The 27,393-nt window shown below is 61.7% G+C and overlaps 1 protein-coding gene and 1 long non-coding RNA gene across 2 annotated transcripts; both read left to right on the top strand.

The window, feature by feature from the left end:
- Window positions 1-152: 152 nt before the first annotated feature.
- On the top strand, window positions 153-16,984 carry XG (Xg glycoprotein (Xg blood group); the record flags this gene model as incomplete). The annotated part of the gene is made up of 7 exons (XM_054585029.1): window positions 153-437; window positions 8,422-8,463; window positions 10,805-10,828; window positions 13,963-14,031; window positions 15,599-15,661; window positions 16,080-16,142; window positions 16,950-16,984. Coding segments are annotated over exons 1-7 (366 nt in total), but the record flags the coding sequence as incomplete, so codon positions are not given.
- A 3-nt stretch (window positions 16,985-16,987) lies between these two features.
- LOC129079747 (uncharacterized) lies at window positions 16,988-25,175 on the top strand. The gene is made up of 3 exons (XR_008530101.1): window positions 16,988-17,015; window positions 22,984-23,100; window positions 24,586-25,175. It is a non-coding gene; the product is annotated as an uncharacterized LOC129079747 (long non-coding RNA).
- The last annotated feature ends 2,218 nt before the right edge of the window (window positions 25,176-27,393 follow it).

Below are 27,393 nucleotides of genomic sequence, written 5' to 3'. Positions count from 1 at the left end.
CTCCGCTGTTGCGCCTCCTCCCACAGCCACGGGGAGCAGAGCCAATGGGAGTGTGGGTGGGGGTGCGTGGGCAACGCCCGCTTTTGCATCATCCCGGTGGGGGGAGGAGCATGGGGGGAGGAGGGTGGGCCGTCGAGGCTGGGGAGGCCGAGCCAGGGCTGAGGAGGCTCTCGGCTCTGGCATCGGAGCGAGGAGGCCGCCTCACGGTGGCCAGGCGGTCGTAGCCGGGCTCCTACTTTCTGTGTGAAGAAACCGCCCCTCCCTTCCTCGCCGGGGAGCCAGACGCAAACAGCACGTGCGGTCTGGGGGAGCCTGATTTCACAAGCCCCTCCGCCGCCGCGGGGACCCCGCAGGGCGTCTCCCCCCCATGCGGGCGATGGAGACCCCGTGGGGACTCGTGTGGGTCACCGTCCTGTGCTTTGTGATGCACGCCCGAGGTAAGAGATGCTGAGGCTCCCAGGCCGATCTGTGGGTGCGGTGCAGGCTTGTGCGCTTTAAAAGCCCCTTCTCCGGGCGCGAGGGGAAGGGCTTTGACTTGCTGATGGCCTCGGAAAGGGGCCGAGGCTGGTGCCCGGGAGGGGCCGCAGGCCAGCGGCGGCACAAACCGAAACTTGAAAGGCAGGATATGGGTTGCCCTCCCCGGCCCTCGGACGCAGACGCTGTTTTCGGGGTGTAGCATAGGGTGTGTCTCTCGCCTTTGAAAACAAGCGTTTTTCTGCAAGATCCTCTGAGCACGAGGGACTACAGGTCGGCATTTCTAAATGTCCTGGGGCTGATTGGACACGTTGCCGAGGGTTCTTTTTGCAGGGCCAAAAAAAAAAAGAAAGAAAAAAAAATGCAGTTGAAAGACAACTTGGCTTTGTCCAGGACGGTTTACAAGAGGCGGCGTTTGCTTGAAAGCCGCTCTCTGCTGGCAGACGTCAGCTTTTTATCAATGTCTTTGGCGGTAGTTGTAAATTTAAAATGTGGGAGTTGTTTACACCGCAGCAAAGTGCCAGCTCCGCAGGTGGGCTGTTTGGGGGGGAGCGGGGGGGGGGAGTTTAGGAGCTCCTGTCGCTTTGTAGGGTTTAAACAGCGGGGGATCCGCTCTTTGGGGTTCTTTCAGTGTCTTAATGCTGGGGTGGAGCTCGGGGGGGCCGGGATCGGCTAGGAATTGAAAGGCTGCCTCCAGACTCTGGGACGGATTGTGGCATTTCCTGTTTACGCTGTGCTGCCGCTGGGAGATATGGTGCTGGCTGTTTGGGGACAGATGCGCTGCTCATGGGGACGGGGTGCCCCGAACGCAGGCTCTCCCCCGGACGCCCCCCCCCCCCGCACCCAGGGCCGGCAGGCCACGCCGGTTCCCCTAGATTCACAGAAGTGAGAAGCAGGAAGGCAAGGCTGCTCCGCGTCTCCAGCTACGAACCCGGGGCCCAGGGCGGCACAGGCCCCAGCTTTGTCCTCACACCCTCCGTGGCCGTGAGACGCGTGGGCTTCCTGCGCCCCGGGAGCAGGGGCGCCCCCACAATGCCAGGCGCGTTCCACCCTCGGTCAATCATCGTACGGCCGAGCCCTTCAGCCGGGCACGCCTTGCCGTACAGCCGTGGGGCGCTCGGGGGTGTCTGTCTGAACAGACCTTCTTCGCCGCGGGAGGAAACTCGAGGCGCGTGCCTGGGCGGCGGTCCCCAGTTCTCTTTTTTAATATTTACTCATTTTAGAGAGAGGAAGGGACAGAGAGGGAGACAGAAATATCGATGTGGAAGAGCAACAGCCATTAGTTGCTTCCCATATGCGCGTGAGCGGGGACCCAAACGGCAACGTTTTCGTCGGCGGGACGAAGCTCCAAGCCCCCAAGCCGCGCGGCCAGGCCACGCTTCCCTCGGTTCCCACGATGGGTCCTCACGACGTCCACCCGCGTCCGGCCTGCAGGTCATTTCCCGTCGACCCCTTGCACCAGCCGCAAGCTCGAGGGCCGCTGACAAATGAGAGGAGCTCAGCTAGTTCCAAGCAGGAGGGGAAACCCCTGCTCTTCGTGTTTCCTGGGGTCCCGTGACGTGGCCCCCAAAGGAACCGCACGGGCGCTGACTAACTATTCATGGACTCTGTCCAGGCCGGTCCCGAGGACGGCTTCAGGGCAGCCTCCCTTCCTGTGTGTGGAGAGAGAAGCCCTCGGGGGGTCCTTCCCTGCCCCCCCTTGCCACCTGGGCCCCGACTCTTTCGGGCACGAGGGCCTCCTGGACCCCGGGAGGCTGAGTGAGGGGGGTAGCATCCGCGTTCGCACCGTGAATGTCCGGAGTGGGTCCCAGGCCGGCAGCGCCCACACCGCCTGGGACTGAGAAGAAGGGCGGCGGCCTCACCCTGACCTGTTCAGCCGGAACCTGCACGGGGCCGGATTCCGGGGCGATGGGCACATCGGCCTTGGAAGGCCTGAGAGGCGCCGAGGCTGAAGTCCTGAGGCCACTGGGGCGGCGTGGGGTGGCCCAGCCCACCGCCCGCGGCTTGCGTCCAAAAAGAGCTCCCCCTTTTCCTCGCAGCCCAGGGGCGGGGAGCTGCCTGCCCGCGACGCCAGCCGGGTGTGTGACCGCTGTCTTCTGCGGGGTCAGGCGCTGCGCCGTCTCTGAGTCTGTGAGGGGTCGAGCCGCACTCACCCCCCTTCACAGGCTGAATCCCGGACCCCCAGGAGCTCAGAATGCGGCTGTATTTGGAGGCAGGGGTTGACAGAGGGGGTGAAGATAAAATGCGGTCCCTAGCGGGGGTGCTGACCCCCCAGGACGGGGGTCCTTGGAAGAGGAGGAGACGGGGACACAGGCACACCCACAGGGACCCCCGTGGGAGGACCCAGGGGAAGACGGCCGTCCCCGCGCCCAGGACAGGGGCCTCGGGGGCCGCCAGCCCTGCCCCCGCCTGGGGCTCCGCCTCCAGCCTCCAGGACGGGGAGGGAGACGCGTCTGTTGCTGAAGGCGTCCCCTGGGGGGGGGGACTTTGTCACGGGGGACCCAGGACAGTGATACAAAGTTCTTGTCCCGCCAGGGGACGTGCACGCCTGTCCTAGATGACGCAGGAACGGCCCCTTCCGGGCTCCCTGCGGGGCGTGCGTTTCGGGGTCAGCCACGTGCCGAGGGACCCCGCAGCGGGGGGCCCTTTGCGGGGGCCGCTTTAGGACCTGCCGTCCCCCAACACCTCCCGGGACGGGCAGGTGTCTACGTTTCACAACAGCTGTGTCGCCTTTCACGATGAGCGATCCCTTCTTGCTCCGTGGTGGCCGATCAGTTGTCTTTTGGGGGAGCCTGTGGGTGCACAGAGAGCGCTTGGGTCTGCAATGGTGCAGCGAGGCTCTGGGGGCCGCGCGGCGGCTGTTGAAGGCAAGAAGGACGGGCGAGCCTCGGGGCAGGGGGGCGGGCGCCCGGCCGCCCGCGGAGCCAGGTATCTGCTCAGCGCCCCAGAGGGCGGGCGGCGGCATCCCTCGGCCGCTGGACGTGCGCGTTGAGGTGCGGACAAGGGGGCCCCGGGTCGGGTCGGCTGAGGACTAGCTGCTCTCCTGCTGAAAGTGCAAACGCGGTGAGAAACTCCGGACCCCCGAGGACTGCGTCACGCGGCCGCTCTGAGGTGGGGGGCCGGGCCGTGGCCTGTCGGCGAAGCTGATGCCCGCACCCCGCCAGGGATGTGTCCCCTGCAGGCGTCCTGTGCACATTCCTTTAAACCGGGGCCTGCTCGCCGACGCAGGGCATTTCTTTCCCGGGAGGGAGCGGCTGTGAATGCTTTCCGAGCCCGTGTATTATTTTTTCTAAATTATCGAGTTCGCGTCCAACGGCACAGCAGGATGTGCCTGCAAACCGCCGCGACGTGATCCCCGGGGAAGCCCTGGGCTCTTCCGCGGGCGACCCCAAGGGCAGGCGGGCCACCGACGGGTGAGACGCGAGGAGCTGCCTCGTCATCGAGGTCGTGTCTCGGGGAAACCGGCCCTTTTGGGGGAAGACGTAGAATCCCATGGGAGGACAAGACATACACACACGCTGTGGTTTTCCTGGATCACTCTCTTGTGTGACCTGTTCCACAGAAAGCTGAACTCTGGCGGGGGCGGGGAGAAGAAAACCCCGAAAAACAGTTGGCACAAAGGGACAGCTGTCCCTGAAGGGCTAAGCGCAATGTAAGACCCTGTGTGCGTCCACGTGCAGCTACGGTGCCCGGGATGGAGGCCGGGGCCTGGAGGGAACTGAGCGGCGCCTCCACTCGGCCGGGAGGCCTGGAAGCACCGATGGCGTTGGTCTTTTCTTTTTCTCCTTCCTCAGGCTTGGCCCGGGGCTCCCTGTCTCCTTACGCCCCAGAGTCTATAATTGAGGGGTTCCCGGGAGCTGGGAGGCACCCCGTGCTCGTCTCTCCGGTCTGTTCTGTGGCAGCCGCTATTACGCAAAGCCTGGGTCTTGGACGGCATTATTATTATTAATTATTATTATTATTATAACTAGAGCAGGCTGTGCTGGGCGGTGCAGCACCCCGGTGGCTCAGATTGGCGGAGGGGTGTGAGTGGGAGTGGAGATGTTCGGGGCCCGCAGGCGCCCCTGAGACACGGTCGCGCCGACCTGCCCGCTGCAGACGCGGGCCGAGGGCGGGACCTGCCGCCGGCCTCCGGTTCCGAAAGACGAGAGAACTCGTCCAAGTATCCAACAGGGTGGGCGCTTTCCTCTCAAAAGCCTCCAAGAGCAGCTTTCGTGAGACAAGACACAGGGTGTGGTCTGTGACCCCAGCTGCCTCCCTGGCCAGGGAGCCGCTTTCCACGCATGTCCGCACACACAGGCAGACATAAAACACCAACATGGCGCTGTGTGGGTGGGGGAGGGGCGGGGGGTGCGCGCGCGCGCGCCTGCGTTCAATGGATGCAATGACACGGGAATGGTTCCCTCCCATCATCCTGGGCGTTTAGGTAACTTTACGGTCGGACGATGCGTTTCCTTTACGTGAACCTGTCGAGCATTTGTCACCTTCTTCTGCTGAGCTTTTCTTACGCAGAAAGTTCAACGAGGAAGTTTTTTGGGTGCTCCCCGGGGCTCTTTGCAGGGGAGCGGCCAGACAGCGGGTGACAAGTAAGGCTGATCCGTTGCCTGGCACGGAGGAGCTCCACCGCACTTGGATCGTAAATAGTTGCTTGTTAGACAGTATGGCCAGTGGAAGGTGGAAAGGCATTTGGCGCGGCCTCGGGAAGGCCCCTCGGTCACCCTGGGACACGCCAGGTTGCTTCCTCCCTGGTGTTTCCTGCTGTTGATTTACCCTGGGACTAGCTCAGCAAAAAACTAAAAACCAAATTAAAAAAAAAGTAAATGAGGAACAGATAGGACGCCCCCGCGCCCAGTCCCCTGAGGCTGCGCGCGCGGGCGATATGCGCCGGTCACCAGAGCTACTGCCTCCTGGCAGGCGCCCCCCGGACCGCGCCCTGGGACCCCCGAAGCAGGCAGGGGTCCTGCCAAGGCTGGCCTTGCAGAACCTGAGCGAACCGCCTGCAGAACCGGACCGGTCGGCTTCATGCCGGCCGCCGGGCGCCGTCGCGGGGTTGTGCAACGAGGTCGTTGGCACCGCTGCGCGCCCCGCAGGCCAGAGTCCTGCCTGCACATGCGCCTGAGCAAGCGCAGCTCACACCCAGCAGGTGCGGCCCCTGCGGGGGCCCCCTCAGCCCCCACGCCCCCGGCCTCCGAGCACCGCCAGGAGCGCAGGCGGACAGCCGAGTGCGGCGGAGGACGGCCCCGCCCGGCCCCGCGCACGCAGGCGCGGGGGGGGGGTCCGGGTCCCGCGTCCGCACGAGCGCGTGCGCCCCCCGCCTTCTGCGCAAGGCCCCTTGGGGTGTCCGCCAGTGCCTGCCGTCCTCCGGCGCGAGGGCGTTGGGGAGAGGCCGGCCAAGGGCAGGTACCAGGGAGGCGTTGGCCGGCCTACGGGCTGCATGCAGGACGTAGTTGGGCTCGGTGGGTCGCATGCCTGGGCCGGCCGAGCCGCTTTGGAAGCTTCTGGAAGGCTTCTGTGAACCGTCGAGCGCGACTGGAATGCGGTCGTTGCGGTCGGTCGGGCCGGCCGAGGGCCCAGCCCAGGGATCGGCCGCTGTGAGCCGGCCGGCAGGGCGGAGGGTCGGCCACACCCCGCGGCTGCCCCGGAAAGCAGGTGACCCTCGCGGCCGGGCGGCGGGCGCGGTCTCCCGTCCCCAGACCGTGGGCAACGGTGAGCAAGGAGGCAGCATGGAGGGGCCCGGGGGCTCCCCGGAGCCGATGAGACCCTGCCAGGCACAGGGGCGTGCACAGCAACCGCAGACTTAGGGACGGCCCCGTGGGGCGGGGCTGGAATTGCATCAGCCACCCGCTGCCTCCAGCCTGGGCCTCGGCGCTGCTGCGGGGCACAGCCGGCCTCGGTTTCCCCTGCCCTGCGATGCCGACCCCTTGCAAGGAGCATCCAGCCGGGGTGCAGCAGGAGCTCTGCGGACCCCCGGCCGCCCCCCGCAGAGATCTGTCCGCCGCCCACGCATCGCAGGCAGGCGCCCGGACACCCAGCGTCCATCGCGGGCGGGGTCGCTGGCTTTGCCCCCACGTGGCCTCCTTCCGGACTCTGGGGCTGCAGCTGAGGTCACCGGAGGGCGCAGGGGTGGGTCCCGAGGCCGCCCCTGAGCTCCCAGAAACACAGAGTCCTGGGCTGGGGCCGGGGCGCCGTGGGGGCGACGCTGACCTCCTGGCACGAGGGGGACCCCTGCGCCGCCCGCTCCACGGTGGGCGCACGTCGAACTCGGCGATGCTCCCTGAGAGAAGCCGTACACTCCAGGTCACACAGTGCGGGTTCCACGGCCGGGAAACACCCAGCACAGGGCAATGCCCAGGGACAGAGAGGGGTCCGTGGTTGTCAGGGCGGGGCTGGGAGTGTGGGGGTTGTGGGGGCGGCTGCTCACGGGGCCAGGGCTCCGGTTAGGGTGTGGAGAAGGTTCTGGAACCAGAGACAGGGAGGCTCCACAACATTGCGAAGGTGCTCAAGGCCGCGGACTTGTGCGCTGGGCAACGGGGGATCGCGTGACCTGCCCCCTGTACCCCAATGACGCTGCTTTGAAAAAGGTTGTCAGCGAAAGAGCAGACGCAAACGGGTTTGGCTCTCAAAGGCTTTCGGATCTGGGTTCTCTAATTTTGGAGCCTGTGGGGCGGGGGCGGGGAACGGCAGGGAAAGAGGTTGGCGCAGCCGGCAACCCTCAGCTCGCGGAAATCAAACGTTTTTAAGCCCTGGCCGGGCAATTCCCTTGCTCGGAGCGCCGTCCTGAAACCCCGAGGTCGCGAGGTTGAGCTCCGGTCGGCAGGGGCAAGAAGTCGCCCCTGATGCATCGATCCAGTAGGACAACGAATCGATGTTACTCTCTAAAGACATCCATACAAAAACATATTTTTTAACTGAGATGAAACGCACATGCGTACATCTGACCACGTTAGTCATTTTAAGACCAATTCCCCATGCGGTGCAACCGTCCGCACCGCCCGATTCCAGAACATTCCACCCCCAGAGGAACCCTGTGCCTGCTACCGGGGTCTCCCCAAATCCCGCGTGACTTCTGATCCGCCCAACCTTCTTGGACTTGGCCGGCAGCCCAGCCCCGCGGGGGTCCCGTTGTCTTCCCCCACTGCAGACTTGGTTTCATTATTTTTAGCAAGTCAGAAAGCCACACGCACACAGGGTTCCGGAGTCCTGGAGCGCAGGCCAACGGCCTGGGGGGCTGTGGTTTTGGAAGGCTCGCCAGGAAGTCACGCGGGATGAGTAATCGCGTGCAGCTGGACCACAACGCCCAAGTCTGTTCTGTCTTAGCCCTGAAGGAACATAGCCTCGAAGGAGCTCGAGTCCCGACTGCACCCCATCTCCCGTGAGCCAGAAACGGGGTCGGAAACGCTCCTGGGGGTTCCCCAGCCCCTTCGCCACAGCTCCCTTGTCACCTCCTGCAGGCAGACCTCCAGGTCTGCTCACCCAAGCAGCAGCGCTGTGGGCTGTGTGTTTTGTCCCTGCCGCGGATCAGCCATAGCTTTGGGCGTCTCTTCCCGCCCAAGGACGGGAGGATGCGGTTTGTCCTCTGCTTCCCAGTACCCCACGGCGCGCCGGGCATCTCTTTAGAGTGCGTTCCAGTTGCACAATGCCGTGGCTTACCCATACGTCGCCCCATTTTGCTTGGTCGGTGGAGGCAGGTGGGGCCGTGGAGCGAGGTTCGCCCTCTGCTCTAAGACCGCCGAGCCGTTATACTTCCGAGGACACCTCTGCAGGGCATGGGCCCAGCCTGTCGGGACCGATTCGGCGTTGCTCTGACCGACCTTGCCCGTCCGCTTAGCGCAGGGCGGGGTTGGCCTTGGCTCCGGGGGCGGGGACGGGGGTCCGTGGCTGCTGAGGAAGGAGCCAGGGCCTGTGCCCAGCCTTCTTGCTGTGACTGACGCCTGGGTGTTCCCGCAGGACAAGGCGACTTCGACTTGGCCGACGCTCTCGACGACCCGGGTAAGTGCCCGTGTGTTGCTGCCCAACCTTTGACTCTGTGACAGGCATTCCCAGCTCCCGCTTTGAGGGGGTGCGGGGCTGGGGTGGGGGTGGGGGTGGGGCCGGGCTTCAGAACCCGCCCCCCTGGGCCTTGAGGCCCCTGCGGTTCGGACGGGATTGAGCGCTGGGTCCCGTGAGTGTGTGCTTGGGGCGGGACTCCACTGCCTTGCTCCTTGGCCTGTGCGACCCAAGGCCGCGCCCGGGACGCAGGCCGGCGGCGTTTGCCTCTGGGGCTCCCTGACCGAGCCCCCGAACCAACGCAACGCCACCGGCCACACCCCTCCTCCCTCCCAGCGGGCCCTCTTTTTTTCTTGGGTGCCATTTAACTTATTTCTAAATTGCACACCTGTATCACGCTCCTGTCTGGGGGAAGAGATGTCTGGGAGGAGTCTGCGCACGCCGAAACGCAAAGGCCCGCAAGCTCTCTTCCATCCTGGAGGCTCCCCGGGACGCACTCTCAGGTCCTCCGCAGAGCGGGGCTCGCTGCGGTCGTGGGAACGGGGCCCCCCTGCGGTTCTTGGGGACTGTCCGCGGGGGGGCCCCCGCCTTTCCCGAATCGGAGCCTGCATCCGCTCCGCGGGAAGCCTCTCCGGCCTCACGGCCCCGACGCCGTCGGCGCTTGTGCGTCCCTGCCCGGCGGGCGCACGGCCGCTGTCTCCCTGCCTGGACGCCGCAGGACGGAAAGGCATTTCCGTCCTCTCTAAAATCTTCCTTCGCTCCTCGGCACCCAGCTCTCCCGCAGAGCCCGCGCTGGAAAGCCACGTCTGGGCCGACGCCCGGCCCTGCGCAGCCTCCAGCTCCACGGCACAGCTGTTCGGACCTGCACTCTGAGAGAGGGGCCGGGTTGGGCTCACAGGGACGGGGGTTTTCTTTAAAAAAACCCACAAACCAACAACAACGAAAAGCAAAGGCACATGCGTGGCTCCTGCAGGCATTGGGGGCAGCCTCCAGTCACTGAGCCCCCGTGAATGACCGTGGGGGTCCCAGGGAATGAAAGAGGACCTGACAACCGGACCCCACGCTGTAAAAGGAGAACAGCAAGACACAGGCCCCCCCACGTCCCCGGTGGTCGCCGCCCACTGACGCTTTTCCTGATAACAACCCCGGAGGAGCCGGTGTAAGATTAAGGTCAGAGCAGCGGAGAAAGATCAAGATGCACGATGAGGCTGAGACGCCTCGTCCGCCTGGAGTGCCGTGCGGCCCAGCGTGGGGGGCGGTGTGGGGAAGGCCGAAGGAGAGCACCCAGCTGAGCGAGGACCTGCGAAATGCGCGCTGTCGGTCAGCGGCAGGGGGTCGGCCGGAGCGCGGAGGGCGGAGGGCGTGGGCTCGGGGCGGTGCCCTGGGAGGGACGCGCCCTTCAGTCCTGGGAGGCGGGAACAGCCCGCGTGTCTGGGAGCCGACGAACAGATACGCAGATTGGGGTCCGTCCACGCCGTGGAACATGACGCAGCCGTGAACGGCAGGGAGGCTCGGACCCAGGCGGCAGCGTGGGCGCACCTTGAACGCAGGGCGCGCCGTGCACAGAGCGCTTCCAACACGCAGTTTCGTCGCTGGGAAGGACCCCGGAGGTGGCCTCTCCACCCTTCGGAGCCACTTCCCCAAAGCTCTTGCCGTTGCTGGGCCTGTCACTCCACCCTCCCGGCACAGCCGGGCTCCCACAGGGAGGGGACCACGCGCTGCGGCCCGAGCCTTGTCCACGGCGCGCCCGCACGCACGAGGACTGAGGCGCCGCGTCCCGGTCCCTGGCACGATGGCGGAGATCTCGTGGACTCACGCCCGCGCAGCAGCAAGCACGCGATCAGCGTTGGCTGAATGAGTGAACGTGTGCGCAGAACAGAACAAGGGAACAAGCATCCTTCCGGAAGCCAGAGGGCGGGCTTCATATTTGTTTGGCCTCTTCTTCCTCTGCGGCCGGATCCGTGGTACCTGGCTCCTGTTCGGACTCCCAGGGGTCCACCCGGCGACCCCCCCTGCCCTCGGCTAAGCTGGGCCTCCTGTGTGTTTCCACAGTCCCACCCCCTCGCCCGCGGACAGTCTTTGCAGAAGCGGCCCTCTTCCTGCACGGAGCTGACCCCCTCATTAAACCGTAGCCCTCGCCCCGCACCCCGCTCTCAGCTCCGCCCAAGACAGGCGTGCCCGGGGGTCAGGGGGTCCCCTTAGCTCTTTCTTCCCCTCTGAACACAACCAGGAGTTTGCGTTCGGATCCCTTCCTTGCGAGCGCCTGCCCCTGTTCATTCGTTAAATGCTCGTCCCGCGTCCTTCCGCGAGGCTAACGGGGTGTGTTTTCTCTCTCTGTTTCCAGAGCCCACCAAGAAGCCGAACTCAGGTGAGCAGGGACGGGGCTGGGCCCCCCGGCGGCTCCGCCCTCGAGCCGGTGTGTTCGATGGGCTGTGGGAGCGTGTCCACGGGGGTGCGGAGTGTGTGAGGCGGTGTGGCGCACGGCCAGCTCGCCGGTGTTCGAAGCCCGGGGGTGGGCAAGGCCTGGGACAATCGCAATGAGCGACGTCAGAGGCTCCTGGCTAAGGGCAGCAGGTAGGCAAAGCAGAACCCGTGTGCACGGCAGGAGGGAGTGCAGGAGGGCGCAGCCACTGTGGAAAGCGCTCCACGAGGCTTTTAACACTTTCTACCTAGAGTTCCTCAGGGATTCCAACAAAAACATGTAAGGGTGCGTTCAGAGCAGCATGATCGACCGCAGCCAGGAAGGACGGACAACTCCGCTGTCCGTCGGGGCGTGCATGAATGAACACAGGATGAGGTCCAGGCACCGCGCGGAATATTACGCAGCCCTGAAAAGGAGTCTGCCGCGAGCCCAGGCTACGGTCTGAAGGGACCGTGAGGGCATTTCGCAGATGGACAGACGCCAGACACAGAGGAACAGATAGTGTACGGTTACCTTTATATAAAATGTCCAGGATAGGCACTTCCCGCCAGGAAAGGACACATAGGGGTGCTGCCTCCGTGCGGACCCGGCTTTGCGCCCAGGAAACGTGCACAGCTCGGGAGCCCTGAGGCAAGAAACACCAGCTGCCCCTGCGGTAAGAAGAAAGTCCAGGGGACGATGGCATTTGTGTCTCTCTGTCGAACTCACCTGAGTCAGCATAGCGCCCTCGAGCCCCGTCCCTGCCGTCTCAGAAGGCGCGGTTTGCTGCTCTCTTACAGCGGAGTCCTTTTCCGCAGCCTATACGTACCGCGACGGCTTTCGAAAATCTATTTATTTATTTAGTGGTGTCATTGTCATCATTTTTATTGAATGGACTGGGGTGACTCCCGGGGGCAAACCTGTACAGGTTTCAGGTGCCCGCCTTTGCAACACGTCCTCTGTGAACCACAACTTCTTTATCTATTTGTCTATCGCTGGGCACTTGGGTGGCTACCCAGCTTGGCTATTGATATCTGAATGGCCGAGTCTTGGCTCTTAAATAACACGGCACTGAGGATAGAGGTGCACACACCTTTTCAAGGGATTGATTTTGTTTCCCTCAGATATAAACACCCAGAAGTGTTTAAGCTCTTTTTAAATTTTGGGAACAAAGGATGGAAGAGAAACAAATTTAGCTCCTCGCTCTTCAATTCTGACCGCAGAGGGCGCTCTCTTAAGAATAGGATCTTAATGCTGATTGCAACGAAATGGCGTCCTACAAGGTAGCACTTTGCATGGTGTGGGTTTTGGGTCATGTCTGTGGTTTGTGCCAAGGGTTCCTGTTGTTGTTGTTACTATTGTTAAATTGTCTTCATCCTGGAGGTAAACTACAAACACAGGATAAGAAGTAGTAACATAATTGCACGATGTTGCTGACTATCAGGTGGATATACAAAGGTCAGGAACATTCCCACACACCCGGAGAAGCCTATTTGACAATGTGATTGTAAAAAAAGGTTCCATTTGCAATAGCAACAAAATCTGGAGTCTACAAAAACATCTAAACAAAGGACAGGAGTACAGTATGGAAAGAATTCCAAAATTCATGGAAAACTTTTGGGAAGAGCCAACTACGTAGACATCTACTTCATTCAAGCATGGGGAAAATCAATATTAGAAAGGTAGTAACTCACCTCAGAGCTGATTATCCAATGCATTTCCAATAAACAAAATTGCTTTAAAGATTTTACTAAATTTTTTTAGAGAGAAGGAAAGGGAGGGACAAAGAGAAGGAAAGAAACATCCGTGTGTGGTTGCCTCTTGTGTGCCCCCTCCTGGGGACCTGGCCCGCAACCCAGGCCTGGGCCCTGACTGGGAATCGAACCGGCGACCCTTTGGTTCGCAGGCTGGCGCTCAGTCCACTGAGCCGCACCAGCCAGGGCCAATCAAAAATTTTTATTAAAATCTTTGCATAGAATGTGAGTGCTTCCGAAGACCTACGTCAGACAAAGGAGAGGCAAGACATTTTTGAAACGTTCATCCATGTGGAGTTTAATCGGTCTCATAGATACTGAGATGTATGATACAGCTCTAGAAATGAGAACAGTCGCAGAGGGGACACACGCAGCCACAGATTAGCTTGGGGGGCGGGGGGAGTGGACGTTTAACTGCAGTAACTCTTTGTCCAGGAGAGACGTCACCAAACGATGCAAAGCCAGTGAATCCACGTACCCAGGGCAGGCGTGGTGGCTGTTGTCATGGAAAATGTATCTCAAACTCAGCCTCCTGCAATCCGTAAAGACAAAAGCTTCAACGCGATCGAACGCCTCCATGTGAAAAGAAACGCTTGAAAAGTTTGGGTAAAATAGAGAGATGGGGAATGAAGATTTTTCTTCAGTAAGACACAGGGAAATGAAGGTTTGCGGAGATACGATACAACAAAAAAAAGCAGATACTAGAACAGCGTTTCAGTTCTTTTCTGGGGGAAAGAGCTGGCGTGCGGTGAGCCAGGTGTTCCCTCTTTGGCAAATAAAAATGTAGTTGCAAATAGAGGAAAACACAACTTCTTCTTCTGCGCTGAATGTTTCATCTGGCATTTATTTATTTTTGGGGGGAAGTTGGAAGCTGAACTTTAGTCATTTACGCGGGCCGTGCCGGGAAGGGCAGGAAGTGAGCGAGTTTCCCAGTGTAAAGACCGTTGGATGCCGCGTGTTCGGTATCACTGCCAGGGCAGGAGGAGACAGAGCTCCCATCCATCGATTCCAGACCCGTTCTGCCTGCATCCCGCTTGGGAGACCCGGGCCAGTTTCACGACAGGCGGCCGCTCCAACGTCTTGCCGTGAAAATCGGTTTCTAAAACACAGTATTTAGGGGGTGTGTACATTTGTGCTTTGTGCTCGAGTTTCCAGGGGCAGCCTGAGCCGTCTGTTCCGGGAGGTAAGAGGTTCTTAGCTGGTTGTTGGGCTGCGATGGCCGCGGAGCGGCCACGGGGACCAAACCGTAAAATCTAGAGCCACCGGCTCGTCCTGGTGTTGCAGGCTGCTCCCCACGGAAGGCGATTGCTTTTCTCTTCTAACAACAGGATCTCTTTTCCTCTGCAGACGTCTATCCGAAGCCGAAGCCGCAGCCGCCGTACCATCCGCAGCCCGGAAGTCCCGAAAACAGTGGCAGTAAGGAAGCTCAGGGTTCAGGCTCCTTTCCCCGCGGGCTTGGGCAACGTGGCCCGGGGTTTCCCGCGGCCACGACCGAGACAGAGTCCGTCCGCCACCGGCAGACGGGCGGGCAGGCCCTGTCTTCCCCAGGGCGGAGCCCGGAGGTCCCATCGACACCGATCCCTTTATTTTCCTCTGGTGCCTGGTAGCTGGGGGACAGGGTGCCTTCAGGGGACACGGTGTGTTATTGGAATAGATGTCCCATTCGGCGGCAGGGCGCACCCTTTTCCGAGCGTGTTTCAGTGGAGCCCGAAGAGTGGGTTTTTCGTGGAAGAGAGCCCACCTTTGTACGCTGGGTCCCCGGCTTCTGGCTTGTTGCAGCCACTTCGTAGACGCAGCTCCTGGAGATTCTTTAGAAAAAAATCAGAGCAGGGTGGAACAGTGGCGTGGGTGTCAATGAATTTTACAGCCCTTCATCAACCGTAAAAACGGAACGTGTCCCCGGGCCCGCTACCTGCAGGGGCTCCGCGAAGCGTCTTGCGAGCTCGTGGGGACGTTGGGACGGACGGAAGTTCGTTGTCCTCGGAGGGGTCCATCAGGAGGCACAGGGACTGAGGTTTACGGAAGCTGCTGCCCAACTGAAAGGCAGCAGCCAACATGCACGCAATTCATTCAGGGACGGTGGGCGCACCCTGGCGTCCTGTTTTTAATTTCCTTTTCTCCCTCGTGTGTGTTGCCATGAGAACGCCCAACCTGGTACGTTCTTAGAACTGTTATGCGTTTATGGGGGGCACACTGACCCAACCTGCCGGGAAGCAAAAATCTCACTGGATTGAGAAAACGCTCCGGAAAATGGCACCTCATTTTGTCGATCCAGTGAGATGGATCCCCATGTTGACACCTGTGTTGAGGTACATGACCATCAACACAGGGGACAGACGTGGGTTGCGTGACGTGGACGGATGGATGAGGAAGGCAGGAGAAAGCACCGTGGGGAAGCCTATGGGATTGGATGAAAGGTAAAGGACAGACACACGCTTCGTCCACACAGGGGGGCCCAGGGCAGTTAATAGTGAATAATTAACACAATAACAATAACAGTGATGGGATCTGTCACCCCCCGCCCGGGGTGCGGTGCCTGAGCTTTGAGGGGTGTGGAGAGAGAGGGAAATTGTTTTGTGACTGCAAAGTCACGTGTGTCAGGTATGGTCCTGTAGACGCCAAAAGACACGACAGGCTCCGTTCACGGGAAGACTCCCCTTTGGTCAAAAACTGCTGAACGCTCGGCGCGCCGGGGGCAGGTGCGCGCCTAAACCGCGCATCATCCCACGGGCAGACGCGTCCAAAGTGTCTTCCAAAAAAAAATTCACTGCAGCCAGACGCAGCCTCTCACAACCACGCCCGCTGGTGTGCGGATGTCGATGGGTTCCTAGAACACTCACCCGGCGGGGGGGCCAGAACGCAAGGGCCTCGCCCTCCAGAAGATAATTCCGGGGTTTTGGGGGGTCCCCCCGGGATTGTGTAGAAGGCTTCTCCGTAACCTACGGCAGTAGGTTCCTAAATTCGCGTTGGTATTTTCCAACAGATATTTACCCGAGGCCGAAGCCACCGCCGCCTCGCCCGCAGCCTGGCTATCCCGACGGTGGAGGTAGGAGCCGCGGCGATGGGGGGTGGGGTGCGCGTCTGTGCCCCTCAGTCCCCGCGCCTTTCCCACCCGGCCCCCCGGCCCCTCCCCTCTGTCCGGTGTCGGTCTGTGCTCTGTGTGTGAGTCCGGCGCAAACGACGTCTTTGTCCCACGAGCAAACGCGGGCGCGCGAGTGTGTCCAGTGCTGGGAAAGGTGGGGCGAGCTGGGCACGTTCTCTGCCTGCTTCGGCGACAGGGAGGCCGCGAGGTCCTGGAAGCCCTTTGTCCCCAAGGCCCGCCCTGCCACTCTACGTGTGCGGGGTTCAGGAGAGGGTGCCGCACCGGGTCCCCTCGCCGGCCCGCGAGATCGTCCCCCGGAGCCGGGCTCCCGGAGGGCTGTCTGGAGCGCCTTCCGCGAATGGCTGCGTCTTTTCTCCCTCAGGTTACTTCAGTGACGGGGACAGGGACGATGGCCGCTACCCCCCCAGGCCCAGGCCGCCGGCGGGTAGGTGCCGCGCCACCGAGTGACCGGGGCGCCCATCGTGATGCAGAGTGACACCACGCGGGGGCCACGCCCCCGAGAGGGACTGGTGGTTTGCGTGGGTGGCCCTGGGCGATCTGGCCTCCCTCCGTCTCTGCTTGTGGATGTGTAGCTTTATAAAATCCTGCCATGAGCATGTGCCTCGGTTTCTCTCCACGCACACAGACAGACACGGGTGGATGCACCTTACGTACGTACGCGTCTCGTCGCAGAAGTCATAGTACGGCAGTAACACTAAGTCAGACATGGCCGTTCCAGGCCAACGTGCCTGTAGCATCATATACAGGGTCCGGCGCAAAGAACGCCCCTTTTCTAGGACAGAATCTTCTGTCACGGACTTGCATGCGTGCCATTCTGGAACGTAACCGCGTCACAGTCCAGCACAGCCTGGGAGAGTTTCGGGGAGACGTCCAAATCACAACTGTAAGTGGCGACTCCCCTGTTCTTACTGGATCCAGCACACTCAAGCAGGCGTCCCTTCTGCCGGACCCTGGATATGGATACCTGGTCATGTCCCTTTACACGTATCGACATACGCATAGTTACGTGAGTCAATATTCCTGTATATATGCATTTTATGATAGAGCTGTATGGTAACATATTCTTTTATGTATATAGTACACATATACAAAGGTACACGCACACATATACGCGTCCCCTCTGTGCCCTGCGGGGTGCTCTCCGGGGAGACGCTTGGGGCGCCTTTGCTGTTCTCCGCGATCACCGACGACACCTGCTGAAACTGTGCCCCACTCCACCGTCTCTCCACAGGCGGCGGCGGCGGCGGCGGCGGCGGCGGTTACCACCCTGGCCACGACAGCTACGGCAACTCGCACGGTAGGCCCCGCGCGGAGGCCCCGGCGGGCTGCGGGGGGGCGGGGGGCGGGGGGCCTATCCAGGGCGCCCGCCAGGGTCCCCCCCGTCTGTGCGCTGCTGCCTCTGCTGGGCCCTCCTCTGAGCCGTCTCTGCTGGGACGCTGGGCCCCTGGCCGTCGTGCGCCAGAGGTCAGGTGCCGCTGGCACACCTGTGTCCAGGGGGTGAGGACGGGCAGTCCAGGCGGGACGCTGCGCGGCGCGTGTGTTGGAAAGGAGGAGGAGGCGCTTTCGGGCCGGGGACGATGCCCAGGTCGAAAGACGGGCGGCGTCCACGGACGCAGGGACCGGGGCTTGTTTGCAGGGAGCTCCCTCACGCCGGTCAGCGCACCCTGAGGCCCCGACGCTCTCTGGTTCTGTCCGGCAAGAACGGCCGCAAAACGCCGCGGCCGAGGAAAGACAACGCCGCGCGGTGACTTTTTCACACGCCTTCACAACGGACGTCTACGTTCTTTGGTGTCCCGCGTACCGCACAGCGATGCGATTTTTACATAGACCACACAATGGTGGTCCTGCCAAGCGGGGGTGTCTCACATCCAACAGGTCACACAGGGACAATTCCGTGTGTGGTTGATGAGAACGTTTAAGAGCGTCTCGCTTAGCAACTTGCAAATACCGACGGTCGTGTTGTCACAATAGCGTATCATTCACAGAATAGGATATTCACGACAGTCACCACTCGATGCATTATATCCCAGGATTTATTGCGTCTGCCATTGGAAATGGATACCGCTGGGCGCCCTTCCTCTGCCTAACCGTCTTGGGATTCGGTGGAAACTGTTAGCATGATCATTCTGTGCTGTGTCCACCTTGTTAAGAGTTCTGAACATCTCAAACTCACCGAGGAACTATTCTGGGCGGACGCCCCTCTTGGTGTCAAGATCGTACAGCGCGTGCGGCGCTTCCCGGATGGCGGTTCCGTTCACCTTCCTTGGGAACCCTCGTGTGCTTTTACAGAAGAATGGCAGCCAGGATGCCCAGCCGATCTCCTCTGGAAGGGCTGGACGTTTGTCCCGCTGAGGTGGCCCCGAGCCCAGGATTCGGCCCCAACCAGGGGAGAGGAGGTCGTGGCTGCCGGGAGAGCTCCCTGCGTTCAAGTCCGCGGGCTTGCGCACGGCCTGCGCACGCCCTGCAGAGCCCGCCGCCTCCGCCCGGGCCCTGTGCGCGCGCGCACGCGGTCTCCGTCCTTTGCCACGTTCACAGATGAGAGAGACGTGACTCGCCACGCACGGGTGCCAGAGTCCTCCGTGTCTGCGCGTTTCTCCGGAAAACGTTTCCCCGTCTGTCGGGGTGCAGTACCGTTTTGGGAGGCTGGCTCCCGCGTGCCCCAGAGCGCCCTCAGCCGGGTCGTCTTGCAACCCTGGGGGGCTGTTCTGTGGCCGGGATCGGGGAGTCACCCAGCCGCTCCCTGCGGGTGGCCCAGCTGCTGGCCATGCTCCGTCCTCCTAGGGGACAGTCGCAGGGGCCAGGGCTGGCCAGCCCGGGAGGAGGTGTCCCACGTCGGTCCTCCTGCCTGCTGGGGTCAGACAGGGTTCCCTCCTTTTTTTAGGAGCTGACTTTTACTGGCCAGGTTTCTCTGCTAAGAGCTGTCTGAGCCATGACCTTGCGCTGGCAAAGTGAAGGTCCCCACACGGGGCAGCTTAGACAACAGACATTTACGTCTCCCCGTCCTGGAGGCTGGAGGCTGAGACCCAGGCGGGGGCAGGGCTGGCTCCTCTTAAGGCCTCTCTCCTGGGCGTGGGGACGGCCGTCTTCCCCTGGGTCCCCCGACGGGCGTTCCTCTGGCTGTGTCTGGGTCCCCGTCTCCTCGTCTTCGAAGCACCAGGGCCTCCCGTTTCACAGTCAGCACCTCTGGAACCCGCCACCTTCAACGGCACACGTATCGTGAGCTGCTGGGGGTGCGGCCCCCATGTGTGAATTTTGGAGGCGGGCACAACGCATCATTCATTCGTCAGCCCCTTGGACTAAGCAGGGCCTTCAGTCCCCGTTTACACTGAGATAAGAGCCAGATCGCAAAAGCAGCAAAATGCGCACGGAGCCCGTTTCCACCAATCTCACATTCCCGGTGCCGGTGCTCTCCGGGCGGAACAACCAGTGTGCAGCTGTGCCTTCGCCGGCGCTGGCGGCGATGCCTAAGGCGTGTCCGTCCCGGTCTCGTGCCCGAGCAGGGCGGCAGTGGGCGCTTCCCACTGCTCCCGGAGCCGCGGTGCACGCGGCTCAGTCACACGCCCCGGGCCTCTGTCGCCATGTGGTCTCGAGGGCGTTTGCTCCCTTCGGGGGGGGGGGGACAACGTCGGCCCCCGTCCGCGTGTGGTGGCAGGCCAGCCCGGCAGCGGGACTGTCCCTTCCCTGGGGAAGCGCGGCAGCCTTTCCTGGCATCCGGCCTCGGGAGTTCTGGCTTTCTGGGGGGCCGCCTTTCCGGGCGCCGCGGAGCCTTCCTGGGTCTGGCCTTGCGCTTCACGCCACTTTCTGTCCCTGCAGGAGGAGGGCGCTATAGACCCGGCTCCAACGGATACAATTATGGTACTGAATTCTCTCTTCCCAGCTGCGCGGGAGAGGCTGTCGCGGGGGAACTCAGCCTGCCAGGGCGCGGGTGGCTCGCTCGCTCGCTCGCTCGCTCACGCTGGGTCTCCGGCTTGGCACCTACGCCCCCGCCTGGGCCCCCGTCCGTCTGCACAGCTTGCCGACACGCGTTGCGTGGGACGAGGCCGTAGTTGCTTGAAGGGACTGAGGCCTGCTGCCAGGCCTATTGTGGGCGCACACATGTGTGGAGGCATGACCATGCATGTGCACACACGTGGAGGCTTGTGCCAGGGTTGCGTGCACCTATGGGAGCCCACGTAGTGTGTTCATGCTTATGTGAGCATAACCGCGCACATGAGTGTGCATGTATGTTCATGCCCGAGTGCCTGCGCTCACACATGTCGCTTTCATGTGTTCACCAGTGTGCGCAAGGACACATGCATGTGCATAGGTGCAGCACGTGGCAGTCACGCAGGCGTGCGCCTGTGTGTGTGTGTGTGTGTGCTCACGCTTGCGCATGCGGATGTCGGCTTGTGTGTCTACATGTGGGTGCGTATGCGGGTGGGTGCTTGCGTGCGTGGCCCGTCTCCGCTCACACGGGCATGCTCCCCGGCCCTGGAACGAGAGCCGCCTCCCCCGTCCCGCTGTGCCCCTTCGAGTCGCCGGCGGGACACGTCGCACCTGCAGCCTGCGGTCCTGCCGGGGACCGCCGTCCCTGGCCTGCGGCGCATGGAACCTCGCGACGGCATTGGCCGCCGTCCGCTTGCTCACGGCGGCAGCCGCTGCACCTCCGCGGCGCCGGCAGCAGGGGGCGCCCGCCCGCGCTGCCGGACCCACGCGTGACCCTGTGCTTTTCCCCTTGCAGGTGGAGACAGCTACAACACATACGGCAACCCGCACGGTAATAAATGGGTGCGGCGCCCCCCCTCCCCGCCGCTATGTTTCACGAGGGCACAGTGTCGCCCACCCTTGGGGGAAGGGCCAGCGGCGGCTTGCGCTCTCGTTCCCACGCGGCGACCCTCCCGGGGCGCTTGCTGCCTTCCTTTGTAAGGAGGCCCCTGAAACAAGCCTTCAGGGCGGGGTCAGGTCTGTGGAGCCCCGCGAAGGAGAGGCGGACACGGCCTCTCGCGCCGGAAGGCGCCCCGGAGCCGTGCGAGCAGGGATGGGCTTCTCGGGGCGTCAGCGTCAGGAGGGGGTTTGGGAACCCCCGGAGGGCACAGCCTGCCCCTCCGCAGGTCCAAGAATGGAGGGACAGGGGCCACACGGGGACGCCTGGCACGTGTCGCTGGGAGACGGGACGCAGCCACGGGCCGTTTACGTTGACGATGAGAACAGACCTGGCCGCTCCAGGCGGCGTCGGCTCTGACGTGTGCCTCGTCAGGGGCCGAGAAGGGACCGAGGAGGCTTTGCGACTGTATGTGCAGAGTCGCTGGATGGCGGCTGGTTGGGCGCTTGACGTTCTGAGAACGCCCCGAAGGTAGAAAGGGGAGGCATATGCGTGAGGGAAAGACCCGGGTCGGCACGGGGTCGGGCGAGGCACAGGGGCTTGGTCGGAGACAGGCGACTGGTCCTAGACCAGGTGGGGATGCGCGGGACGCGCTCTGGGGCAAACGTATATCCCAGCCGCGGACTAAAGGATGAGGGGGGCGGCCAGGCCAGCCCAGCCCAGCGGGGTGTTAGGGACCACGGCGAGCGAGGTCAGGCGGGGTACGCCCCCGGCACCCCAGGGCTCTGGGTGGCCAGGCCGTGGCGGGGATGGACAGATGGCCCTTGGGAGTGGCCAGGTGCGCAGCTCGGGTAGAGCCGGCCCGTGTGTGAAGCGTGGGTCACACGGAGGCCACCCGAGCGTCACGGAGACCAACGAGAAGACCCATTTAGCTCCCAGACTGCAGGTGATGCCGAGTTAATGATCGGCAGCAGAGGTGGAGAGAAGAGATCGGCTTTGAGGGTTATTTGGCGGTTCGCATCGACGTGATTGAGCTGTAGGGGGCGGCAGAGAGGAGCAGGGGCATCAGTTAGCTCTGCTGCGTAACAAAAGATCGAACACGCAGTGGCTTCAAACGCAACCATTTGGGAGGAGCAGGATCAGGCTGGCCAGGCCCGGCTTGCTCAGCGGCACCGGGGAGGCAGTGTATCTGGGTCTGGAGCCCACACAGCCCCGTGCGTTGAGTCGGCCGGAGTCCAGGGTCCGAGCGTGAAGTCTGGCTGCCCCCTCTCGATCGGGCCGGGTCCCCAAGTCACGTTGCAGAGGGTGCAGATGCCCGGAGGGGAGACGGCATAGCAGGAGGCAGGGAGATGTGTCGTTATGACATGAGGGACTCAGGCATCTGGGCTCCGGCCGGCTTGGGAGCCTCCTCCCAGGAGGGGCCGCGGATCCGTCACCTACAACACGGCAGGTGCTGGACGCGGTCCCGTGTGAGACACGCGTCACTATTTTAGATGCTGTTCCCTGAACCATAAAAGGCCTTTCAAAGCGAGAGGTGACAGCGTTTATGGAAAGATCAATCCGAACAGCTGCTGGGGAAGCCGTGCCTCAAGCAGGAGCTGCACAGGGTCCCTGTGAGGAGACCCAGGGAGGGCACGTCCGACGAAGCGGAGGGGACCGTGGCCCCCACGGCGGGCAGGCGTGGCCGTGGGGGCAGAGAACGTGGCGTCGTGACGCCGACTCTCAGCAAACAGCGTGTTTCACCCTCCGTCCTGGGCTCCCCCATCGCGTCGTCCCCACGCCGGCTTCCTGTCCTCTCTGCAGGCGGCTCTGGGGGACACAAGGCGGCTTTAGGCCCCGGGCAGAGGTGACTGTGTCCCGGTTTCGCATCCACAGGCTGCAGGCATGCGGCAGGCAAGGCAGGCGCTCGGGCCGACAGCTCCGGCTCCTTTGTAAAGGGGCTTGATTTATTGCATTATTTTTAAATGAAGGAAACAGAGATCGACATTTTGGGGTGCTGGCTCTCCCCGTAACTGCCCCCCCATCTGGGCGCTCCGCGCAGGAAACCCAAGGTTGTGCACGCAACCTTCTTTAAAGGGCTCGCGCCTGGCTGCAGACTCCCAGCAGCTTGGGGGGCCCGCACACTTTGGGGTGGAACCTTGTTTTTCCCCTGAGTTAACATGGTCCGTCCAAGATGGTACGAGCCCAAGGAAACATATTTTAAAAATAACCACAAGAACTGTGCCTTGCGGGCAAAGCCTTGGGGGTCTGGGGGCGGGGGCACTACGCAGTTAATCCCCCCCCCTCGGGCGCGAAGAACGAGAGCCCGGTGGTAAAGCTTCTTGCTCCGATGGGCTGCTTTCTCGGTGGGAGCGAGGGCCGGAGGCGCGAGGCTGGGATGCCGACGCTGTGGCAAAGGCGCGGCGTTCGCCTTTGCCTTCCTTCCTTCCTCCCTCAACGGCCGTGCTCTTCTTGGCTCCCGCAGGCAACATGGTGGCGAAAATCGTGTCTCCGATCGTGTCCGTGGTGGTGGTCACCCTGGTGGGCGCGGCGGCCAGCTACTTCCAGCGCAACCGCAGAAGGAACTGCTTTAGAGCCAATGGTACGATCCGCTCCCATCCCCCGGGCCCCCGGATAAAGCCCGAGGAAAAGACTTTCAGGCGTCTTTCGGGAGCCATGTCTCTTTCTGGTGCAGGCCCCGGTAGAGCCTCCGGCCCCGGGAAGGGATTTCCACGGTGGGAGTTTGTCGTGAACACGAACCCGCCGGAGACCGCGGGTGCGTTTCCACAGAAGACGCCCCGTCTCTTTGTTTACGTTTCCGATGGCTGGGGGATCCGCAAGACCTGGCTAAGCTGCCAACGCACCTCCGTCAACTATCAGAAGCTGGCGCACGATTCGCCCAAGGGTGGAGGAAGGGGGATGGGTTCCGCGAGGCGGATACGTTTCGGTGTGGGGTGTGGGTGACATGTTAACCACAGAGGGGTCTGGAAAAATACGGGAGTCAAACCTGAAATGTGTGTGCCCTTCCCCCCCCCCCAAAAAAAAACCCCAAGCGTGGCAGGGCTAGGCTGTAACGCTCCTGGTGGGACTCAGGAGCTCAAGGTGGACGTCGGGCCATGAGGGAGGGGTGGCTCTGTGGTTTAATTTTGGGCCCAGGCTCCCTGGTGCGGAGGATCACCCCTGGTTCGCGGGCTGGTGCTCACTGCGCGCTCTGAAGACATTTCTACGGAGCGACCCAGGGCGGGGTGGGCGCGTGCGGCAAGTTTTCTCGCTCAAGGAACAGCTCGCAGTTTAACTCGGTCTCTCTTCACGTTTGGGTCTGAGACCACAAACGTCTGATCCTGCCTGGGGTTGGAGGGTGGGCTTCCATCCACCCGCCAGCTCCTGGGTGGGAAGAGGACGCCAGCCGCACAAACCGAGCCTCAGGGCCCCCCACCCCCGCCCCGCGGAAAATGTGTGCCGTTTCCAAATCCTACAACTTGCCCGTTGCTTCCCTCTGCTGGTGGGTGGGAGGTACTGACCCGCCCGGGAGGGCGAGCCTGGGTCTCCCTAGCGCCCAACCCTGAAAGCGCAGGGGCGGGGACAGAATTGAGTAAAAACACCCTGCCTCTCGGCAGAGCGCGGCACGTTCACTTCGAGGGCACCTGCGCCGGGGACCTGCCGCCCCCTGCGGGCCCCTCACGTTAGGGCAGAAATAGGGTGAGGGCTGCTTGTGATGCATCTCAGATGCGTGACGTCAAAGGCGTAGCGACCAGGCCCGTCACCGAGGGAGAGAGTATGGAGCGCACTATCCATATCATAATAAATAATCATCATCAATCAAACTTGATCGCACGGGCTTGCCGCCTGTTTACGTCAGTAACGTTTTCGTGGAACCGGGAGTGCGATACTCTATACACACCAGGTGTTTACGGAAATATTCAACTTCAGTGACAGGCACCGAGGGAGGCGGTCGCCTCGCTGGGGACGTGCACAGGCCCTGCGCCCACGGCGAGCCGGCAGGAACGCCGGTGCTAAAGCTGGGAGATCGCTCTGCCGAGCGTTTCTCTCTCAGCTGAGCCATTTCTGCTGTGCTCTCGCCCTACAGGCCCAGAGACTGTGTGAGGACTTCAGGGTGATGTGGGGAAACCTCCCTCTCGACCAGAGCCCCCCGGTTCCCCGCTCCGTGGAAAGTCTCCTTTGTTCTTGGCATCGTCCGCCGCCCTGAAAGTGTCTCCTCTCCTGCTGGGCCTCGAGGAGCTGCTGAACCAAGAGTCCCCCGCTCGTGCTGTGTGGTCTGCTGCTCCTACAGATGAATTTGACAGCGGGACCTGGTGGTCCCAACGCGCCCCGATGTCTTGGTTGCATCGTTCCCGGGGACGCAGGGATTTTTGTCTCTGCACTGAGCTCTGACACTACCTCCTGGTGCAATAAAAACACGCCTGGTGTTGGAGCCTGCGGGCTTGCTCATCGCACACGGTGTCGGCAGAAGGGGCCCTGGTCTGGGGCAGTTCTGTGATCGGTTTCTGGCGGGAAAGGGGTTTCTGGCGGGCGATGGTAAGAACTCCACCGGAGCCGTGCTCCTCCGTGGCGTCCGCCGCCCTGGGTGCCCAGCTTCCAGGTGGGGGGCGGAAGCTGGTCCCCTGGTCCCCTGCCGCTCCCGGACTTAACAGCATTTGTATCGCCTGCGGGAACTAAGGCTGGATGGCGGGGGCGGGAGGGGGGGGGATGGACTTTAAGTGCAAAATCGCTCTTGCAAAAACCACCTCGAAGAATCCGCCTCGGGCTACCTTGTCCATATGGTTTCAATATCATGTTTGGGAAACTATGGGACAGAAATGGCGATTTTCAGGTGCTGAGACGTGTTGTCTTTGGTGGGCTGGAGGCGGCGGTGCTTAAGCCACCCCACGGCTTTGCTTCATTTTTGCTTTTTCTTTGTGCTGGAGCAGAAAACCTGGTGTCTTTTAACATCAAAAAACCCTCTTAGCTATTTGCTTGTATTTTAGGAATACTTTCGGGGAGAGGAAAAGGCGTGATTCGGGTATATTGGTACAGTTTGAGTCCGTGAAGTTGAATGTTCATCGGACCTTTAGACTTGGCCATGACTATGAGAACCAGCGATGAGCACATGGCATTGTGGAAGTCACACCAAAAAGCCCCGGAAGTCCCAAATGTGCAGGCTTCCATGATGGGTCCGGTCTCCAAAGAGAGACAGTTGAAGGCAAAGAGGTGCTTGAAAAAGCACTTCCAGCCCATGACTGAGGTGGAAGGGGGTCGAGGGGGAAATTGGAGGTCATGGTAGGGGGCTTGGCTCGGGGCGCTGACCACACAGTACCGTACGCAGAGGGTGTATTATACGACTGTACAGCTTAACCTCCTAATTTTATTAACCAGTGTCACTCCCATAAGTTCAATAAATATTAACAAAAACAAAACAGCAACAACTGTTCCGAGACTCTGCATGTTGACAATGAAAGACAGCCGTGGTCGACAGGTGGCCTGAACATGCTCAATCACAGCGGCTCTGGCAGGTCCACGCATGGGCTTACGGTTTGTGGGGGGAAACCTCTGACGTTGCCTTTGCTAAATAATGTATGTATGCAAACAAACACAGTAACCATCGTGAAGGATGTGTTAGAACAGAACCATATGTGTGCGGTCATGGGTTAAGGCAGGATTAGAGCCACCTGAAGTCAGCCAGTATATCACATACGGGGGCCGCCTGGGGACTGGGGTACCTGGGGTGAGGGAGTTTCAGGGCTCACGGGTGTCCTCCAGTGGCTGGGTCTGGGCGTCTTCTGACCCTGCTTTCCCCCGGGCACTGATCGGAGTCCCTCATGATCAACAACGGCTGCTGTGGCTCCAGCCATCACAGCTCCCGTCCCACTATCCAGATTCCAAATTGGGATTATTTCCTCTTGGGCGTCTTCTTTTAAGGCTGAACCCAAGGCACCCGCTGAGTTCTCAGTGCTCACTAGCAGGCGGTGGCCGTACAGCCCCCAACGACAATGGGTCAGGTGAGAGCTCATGGATGCCGCAGCGCCATGAATGCAGAAAGCTCACGGGGGCTGATTTCCTCCTGACTCCGTTTTCTCACGCCCACATGCGTTCCCGCGTTCATTTACTCGTCCAACTCATTCACTAGCTCACGCGTGCGTTCAACTCATTCATTCAACGCAGTCACTCCTGCGCACCTGCGTTCACGCCTTCGTTTACTCAGCCACCTCGCGCACACCTGCGTTCACTCATTCATTTTTTTTTTTTTTCCCCACTGAACTCATGGGCTTCCGCGCAAGTGCGTTCACTCACTGGCTTCACTCCCTCCCTCCTGCACCGACGCACGCACTCACGCATAGTCCTTCACTCACTGGTGCACGCAGGAACCCCTGGTTCCTTCACTCACCCATGCGTTCCGCTCACCACGCGCGGGTTCTCGGGTCCCTCCCTCCAGCCTGCATTTGGTGTGTCGTCTCCCGGTTGTGCCTTCACCCCGCAGTTCTTCCCGCCTTCATTCACTCACACAGCCCCCCATGTCTGCGTTCACCTCCAGAGTCACGCCAGCTCGCATTCCTTCCCTGACTCTTAAAAGCGTGCATCCCATTCACTCATTTCCTGAAACAGCCGCTGTTCCTGCATCCATTCCCTCGTCCCTCCGGCATCCACGCGCGCCAGGCTGCGCGCGTTCCTCTCTCCTCTGCTCAGCCAGATCGCGGAGGGCAGGTCCGGGGCTGGCAGGTTTCCCGCGCGGCCTCCACGCGGGCTGCGCGCTGGCCTTGCGCCCAGGCCCTTGAGGCCTTTGCAAACATTTACTTAAGAGCTGGCTGGTTAAAGGTTAAATGTCCAAATCTAGAAACCGCGGACTCCTGGATTCAGCCACAAGCGAGTCACCCGGGGCCCCCCCCAACCCCGGCAGCGG

The sequence above is a fragment of the Pteronotus mesoamericanus genome, unplaced genomic scaffold, assembly GCF_021234165.1.
Source record: "Pteronotus mesoamericanus isolate MK-2021 breed Mesoamerican mustached bat unplaced genomic scaffold, CSHL_Meso_final contig_80, whole genome shotgun sequence".
In the NCBI taxonomy this organism is placed as follows: Eukaryota; Metazoa; Chordata; class Mammalia; order Chiroptera; family Mormoopidae; genus Pteronotus; species Pteronotus mesoamericanus.
This window is presented reverse-complemented; position numbering and strand designations above follow the sequence as displayed.